Below are 7,188 nucleotides of genomic sequence, written 5' to 3'. Positions count from 1 at the left end.
AAACAATGAAGGCAATACCTGGATTTTTTTTTTTCTATGTGAAAGAGGTGACTAACTTTTCTTTGTTACTCAGGTTTGGGTACCAGCACTGCAAAGGAAGCCAAGGAGTATTTTGCAGACATGAATCGTCACCGTATTATGTTCCGCTATGCTGGGCCAGAGGACGATGCAGCTATTACTTTAGTAAGTGCAGTGCCAGCCTGTTTATACTACTGGCCATCAGATGTGTGCGTTCCTTTATGACTAAGTCACTTTCACCTTTAAAATGGTTTTCCACCATCGGGGCTTGAGTTGTTCTTAGCTCTGCGTAAAGCTTACATTCAATTTCTCCAGTTTTTTCATCCATGCCTTTACAGTTCATTTTGAATTAGTTGAAATTGAAAACCTGTCAGAGCTTTCCATTCTTCGCTTTTTTTAAAAAGTAATCCTTGTGTGTTTTTTTCTTTTTAAGAAACGAATATGATTGCAGCTTACTAATCTATGGAAAAGATTATCCACCGTAATGTTATTCACAAAAAAATGTTTGCTTACAGTTGCTATTGTCCATACCTACAGTGTTGTCAGGTTTAATGGCAACACTGTGGTTATTAGTTAATATGCGCAGTGCAACCTGTTGAGTTTTGGTCAGATTTGAGAAGCCGCTACCTCAAACAGAAATGGCCTAAATTTCCCAGGTCACGTGTTTAAGGCAGAAATATTAGGGTTGATACTCTGAGGGAGAATGAAAAATAAATCCCCAAAATTTCCAAGGTCAGGGGTGGGGGGGGGCCCAAAGTCATTGAGATAGACTTTGGGGGAACTTTTTAACCACTAGCCGCCCGCCCACTGTCATATGACGGTGGGACGAGGCAGCTCTCGTTCTGGGCTGACGTCATATGACGTGATCGCCTTCCCGAGCCACTAGGGGGCGCGCGCCTGCCGTGTCACTGGGGACCCTATGCGCGTGCCCGGTGGCTGCGATGTTCGCCGGGCACCCGCGATTGCCCAGTAACTGAGCAGGACCGTGGATCTGTGTGTGTAAACACACAGATCCACGTCCTGTCAGAGGAGAGGAGACTGATGGTGTGTCCCTTGTACATAGGGACACCGATCGGTCACCTCCCCCAGTCAGTCCCCTCCCCCCCACAGTTAGAATCGCCTCCCTAGGACACACATTTAACCCCTTGATTACCCCTAGTGTTAACCCCTTCCCTGCCAGTCACATTTACACAGTAATCAATGCATTTTTATAGCACGGATCGCTGTATAAATGTGAATGGTCCCAAAAATGTGTGAAAAGTGTCCGATGTGTCCGCCTCAATATCGCAGTCACAATAAAAATCGCAGATCGTCGCCTTGACTAGTAAAAAGAAAAAAATAAGAATTCTATAAATCTATCCCCTATTTTGTAGACGCTATAACTTTTGCGCAAACCAATCAATACAATCAATATACGCTTATTGCGATTTTTTTTTTTTTTTTTTAACCAAAAATATGTAGAAGAATACATATCGGCCTAAACTGAGGAAAAAATTTGTTTAAAAAAAAAATTTAAAAATTGGATATTATAGCAAAAAGTAAGAAATATTGTGTTTTTTCAAACTTGTCCCTCTTTTTTTGTTTATAGCGCAATAAATAAAAAAATGCAGAGGTGATCAAATACCACCAAAAGAAAGCTCTATTTGTGGGGAAAAAATGATAAAAATTTCATTAGGGTACAGTGTAGCATGACAGCGTGTCATGTCATTCATAATGCGACATCTCTGAAAGCTGAAAAATGGCTTGGGCAGGAAGGAGGTGAAAGTGCCCTGTATTGAGGTGGTTAATCATGCAACATGTATAGTATAAATTTGTGTGCAAGTAATATCTTTCGCTTGGTGATAACAGTAAACATGACAAATAGGGAGCGTCACTAACAGGGGCAGCATAGACAGCAATAAAAACATGACAGGTGTTCTAATTGCTCTCCACTCTATCCTCAAAAAAAAAGTTTTGCCTTTTAGTTATACTATTTTCCAATTACATAGGCCAACCTGCGCAAGAAGTAAATGCTCACTGCATCTTAAAGTGGGCTTCAGCATCATACACAGCAGGGCAAGTCTCTTTCCAAGTCGTTCTATTTATAACATTCCATGCTGTAAAACTATTATTTTTCCCATTACTCAAAGGACTGCTGGTCTTAACAGGGATTATTAAAGGGTAAACTGCATCTATTGATGAGGTTTTTCTTAGCTTGGCTCATAGGTAAAGTGATTGTAAAGACTTGTGTTATAAATATATATATATATATATATATATATTTATATATATATTTATAATTTAAAAAAAACGGATATATTTGCCTCCTCTGTGCAGTTGGTTTTGCACAGGGCCGTCTGGATCCTCCTCTTCTCGGGTCCCTCTTCGCTGCTCCTGGCCCCTCCTTCCTGTCAAGTGCCCCCACAGCAAGCAGCTTGCTATGGGGTACCAAACCCAGCTGCAGCTCCCTGTGTCCTTTCAGACACGGAGCTGCTGTTCGGAGCCGCCCCCTTTCTCTCCTGCATTGCTAACTGACTTTGACAGCCGCGGGAGCCGCTGCTGTGTTTCTGCCAATCAGAAGGAGAGTCCTGGACAGCCGAGGGACTGGTGGACATCACTGAACAGAGATGGGGCTCAGGTAAGTGTTAGGGGGGCAGGGGAGACTGTTACACACAGAAGGGTTTTTATCTTCATGCATTAAAATAAAAAACCTTCTGCCTTTACATTTCCTTTAATGGTACATTTCTGATCTGTTCTCTAATCTCAACCTCTCCAGGCTTTCAGCAAAAAGAAGATTGATGACCGGAAAGAATGGCTCACAAACTTTATGGAAGACAGACGCCAACGCCGATTACATGGATTACCCGAGGTTAGTGGAGCAAAAAAATATACAGGGTACGAATGAGGAGGATGCCCATTTTTCTACTTACTAAGCATTTTTTTTTATCGCTTGCAGCAATTCTTGTACGGTACTGCCACAAAGCACTTGACATTTAATGACTTCATCAACAAGGAACTCATCTTGTTCTCAAACTCTGATAATGAACGTTCGATTCCATCTCTTGTTGATGGTAAGTATAACACTAGTAAATTAGGTAATGAACTGTAGAATTTTCAGCCTTTGCATGATTGTGACAGAGGCACTGCAAGATTTCAGTCCTTTACGGCATAGTGTGTTACCAATTATTTTCTTGGTGACTATGGGGTCCCAGCTGCCTTGAGATCATTGTAAAGATTCTCCCATGTATTTCTGGGCTGATTCCTCACTGTTCTCATGATCATTGAAACTCCATGAGGTGAGATCTTGCATGGAGCCCCAGATTGAGGGAGATTGACAGTTATTTTGTGTTTTTTTCCATTTGTGAAAAATCGCACTTTACTGTTGTCGCCCTCTCATCCAGCTGCTTGGCGATGGTCTTGTAGCCTTGTGTAGGTCTAAAATCTTGTCCCTGACATCTTTGGACAGCTCTTTGGTCTTGGCCATGGAGAGATTGGAATCTGAATGATTGCTTCTGTGGACGGGTGTCTTTTATACAGGTAACAAACTGAGATTAGGAGCACTTCCTTTAAGTGAGTGTTCCTAATCTCAGCTCATTACCTGTATAGAAGACACCTGGGAGCCAGAAATCTTGCTGACAGGGGATCAAATACTTATTTCACTCATTAAAATGCAAATCAATTTCTAGCTTTTTTTTATGGATATTTTTGTTATTCTGTCTCACTGTTAAAATAAGCCTACCATTAAAATGATAGACTAATCAGTTCTTTGTCAGTGGGCAAACGTACAAAATCAGCAGGGGATCAAATACGTTTTTCCCTCACTGTATGTTCAGACACTCTCCAAGTGCTTGCACCTTATGCATGTAATGTTTTTTTTTGTCCCCATTTACTATTGAGGTCCCTTCTAGTGGTGGTGGTGTTTTAATTTTAATTTAATATTTATCCATATACATCTATATTGTAAAACTCAGTGCTAATATCATTAATATTATTAGTGGGTTTTAAGGGATCTTTTTGCATCGTATTACACAGGATTTAAGCCAGGACAAAGAAAAGTGTTGTTCACTTGTTTCAAAAGAAATGATAAGCGGGAAGTGAAAGTTGCTCAGCTGGCTGGTTCAGTTGCTGAAATGTCTGCCTATCATCATGGAGAGGTATGTTTCTGTTCAATCTGATACTTTTCCACTAGCCTTGGTTTTCACATTATAACACAACCTTTTATTCATTTCAGCAAGCTCTGATGATGACTATTGTAAACTTGGCACAGAACTTTGTAGGAAGTAACAATGTGAACTTGCTACAGCCCATTGGTCAGTTTGGTACACGGCTACATGGTGGAAAGGATGCTGCCAGTCCCCGTTACATCTTCACAATGTTAAGGTGATTGCCATTACAATATAAATGCCTGTAGTTGCTTTGAAAAGCCCATGCTGAATGTGACTTAATTATCTTTTTCTTGTAGCCCTCTGGCTAGATTACTCTTTCCCAGTATGGATGATAACTTACTCAAGTTCCTGTATGATGATAACCAGCGCGTGGAGCCTGAGTGGTACATGCCAATTATTCCTATGGTTTTGGTTAATGGCGCAGAAGGCATTGGTACTGGATGGGCATGTAAACTTCCCAATTATGACACCAGGGAAATCGTGAATAATGTCAAGAGGATGCTGGATGGCCTTGATCCTTACCCTATGGTAAGCATAGTGCAGCAGCATTGGTCTATGTGGTTACCCTTGTGTAAACATCTTGTTTACATTTTTGTTTGTTTACTGGTTTTACATGCATTTGTAAATTAATCCCCAAGTATATTTCCAAGTACTTTAATCTTATTTAACCCTTTCATGCCTAAGCCTATTTCTGATTTTTACAAGATAAAAATCTGTATTTTTTGCTAGAAAATTACTTAGAACCCCAAACATTATTTTTTTTTTTTTAGCAGAGAATCTAGAGAATAAAATGACGATTGTTTCAGTATTTTATGTCACACTGTATTTGCACAGCGGACTTTCAAACAGTTTTTTGGGAAAAAATACACTTTCATGAATTATTAAAATACTAAACAGTAAAGTTAGACCAATTTTTGTATAATGTGAAAGATGATGTTACACTGAGAAAATAGATACCAAACATGTCATGCTTTGAAATTTCCCACACTTGTGGAATGGCGACAAACTACAGTACCTAAAAATCTCCATAGGTGATGCTTTAAAAAGAAAAAAAAAAACGGTTACCAGGTTAGGGTTAAGGTTAGAGTTACAGAGGAGGTCTGGTGCTAAAATTTTTGCTCTCGCTCTGACGATCGCGGCAATACCTCACATGTGTGATTTGAACACCGTTTACATATGAGGGCATGACTTACGTGTGTGTTTCCTTTGCTGCAGGGACGAGGCGCTTTAAAAATGTTTTCATTTTTTTTCTTTTATTTATTTTTATTTTTTTACATTGTCTCTTTTTTTTTTTAGATTTGATCACTTTTATTGCTCACAAGCAATGTAAACATCTCTTGTGACAGTAATAGGTGGTGACAGGTACTCTTTATGGAGAGATCCAGGGGTCTAAAAGACCCCGGATCCCTCCTTTGCACTTAAAAGTATTCAGATCACCCAAAACGGTGATTCTGAATACTGTCATTTTGCCTTTGGCAGCCGAGTAAACTGGAAGGGACGTTGTGACTTCCATGTTTACACATAGACTGGAAGGAAGCTGTTCCCGGCTTCCTTCCAGCCTCACGCTAGCCGTTGGAAGTGCCGGATCGGGTCTCCCGGTGGAACGGGAGGCCCGGAAAGAGGAGAATGGGATGTCCCCTCTCGCTCCTTCGGGATAACAGCCGAGTGGCTTTTAGCCACATCGGTTGTTATCCCTGAAGAGCCGACTGCCCGCTCTAAAAAATGGTAGCGGGATGATAGCTGCAGGCATCATCTAGGTATAACCCCCTTAAAGCCGAGGCCGCATATGTGCGTATGGTCGGCGCTAAGAGGTTAAAAAAGAAAAAGAAATATCTCCTAATATCCATTAACAAGGGCCACATAAGCCTTTTGTACATAATAACTCTAAATTTATTTTAGGGCATATGCGAATGTGTATCTTAAATGCCAAACTAAATTCATCATAGATTCGTGTTTTCCTTGGTATGGTAAATCAAGTCTATGTAGGCTTGTGCTTTTTCGGTAAATAACTTTCCTATTTTGCTTAGAAGCGAACGCATTTCAGACTTGGAATGCATTTTTCAGCTATTTAACCACTTCAAAATCAGGGCAATTCTGACATTTCTCTCATACATGTAAAAATCTGCTCCCCCTTTTTTTTTTTTTTTTTTGCTTGAAAATTACTTGGAGCTAGCTCTCAAACATAGATTTTTTAAACAGAGTCCCTGGAGAATAAAATGTTGTGTTTTTTATGTAACACGATATTTCTGCAGTGGTTTGTCAAAGGCAGATTTTCAGGAAAAAATGCACTTTAATGAATTCTAGTGCACACGAAAACAATTTTAAATCCCAATTTTTTGGTAAAATATAAAAGATGTTACGCTGAGTAAATAGATACCTAACATGCCACATGTTAAAATTGCGTATGTCCTTGGAACAGTGGCAAACTACGTTATCTATATAGGCAACGCTTTAAAAGCATTTACAGGATATAAGTCTGCCACTATAATTATTACTCTTACACTGACATTTATGGTGATACCTCACATGTTTGATGCAATTTCTCCTTCTGTATTCGTTCGTGACCTATATGCTTTCATTTTTATTTATTTTTTGCAACTCTATTGCTAACTCAAGGGGTGAACAACAGCCCTTGTGATAGCATGGGCTGGGACAGGTCCTCTTTATGGCGAGATCTGATCTCAAGCAGAGTTTCAGCCTTGCCCGAGTTCTGCGTCGAGATTTGCGTCATTGCCCAGAGATCCCCTTAACCCCTCCCATTCTAAGGTACACTGCTGAGTATTATCACAAAGGGATCTTACCACCCCTTTGTGATAGTGTTAAAAAATGTAAATATTCCATCATACACATAAAAAGTTAGAGCGTATGTGTGAATGTATATGCTTTTAATTTCTATGTGTATGTCGGATTTTAATGTTTTGCCTATGCCTAATATCCAGAAGGCTAAAATTTTACATATTTTGACCATACAGTAGTGACATTGCTATCAAACCTACACATACTCAGGATAAGTAGGAGAACTTTT

The 7,188-nt window shown here is 39.8% G+C and overlaps 1 protein-coding gene across 1 annotated transcript in view; it reads left to right on the top strand.

Moving 5' to 3' along the window:
• TOP2B (DNA topoisomerase II beta) overlaps positions 1 to 7,188 on the top strand; it is a gene marked incomplete in the record, with an annotated part of 144,007 nt that overhangs the window by 94,623 nt on the left and 42,196 nt on the right. The window contains 6 exon segments of the mRNA XM_073630261.1: positions 74 to 183; positions 2,774 to 2,866; positions 2,954 to 3,068; positions 4,030 to 4,151; positions 4,229 to 4,377; positions 4,460 to 4,691. Coding sequence (XP_073486362.1) covers positions 74 to 183; positions 2,774 to 2,866; positions 2,954 to 3,068; positions 4,030 to 4,151; positions 4,229 to 4,377; positions 4,460 to 4,691 — 821 coding nt within the window.

This window comes from Aquarana catesbeiana, linkage group LG05 (assembly GCF_042186555.1).
Source record: "Aquarana catesbeiana isolate 2022-GZ linkage group LG05, ASM4218655v1, whole genome shotgun sequence".
Classification (NCBI taxonomy): domain Eukaryota; kingdom Metazoa; phylum Chordata; class Amphibia; order Anura; family Ranidae; genus Aquarana; species Aquarana catesbeiana.
This window is presented reverse-complemented; position numbering and strand designations above follow the sequence as displayed.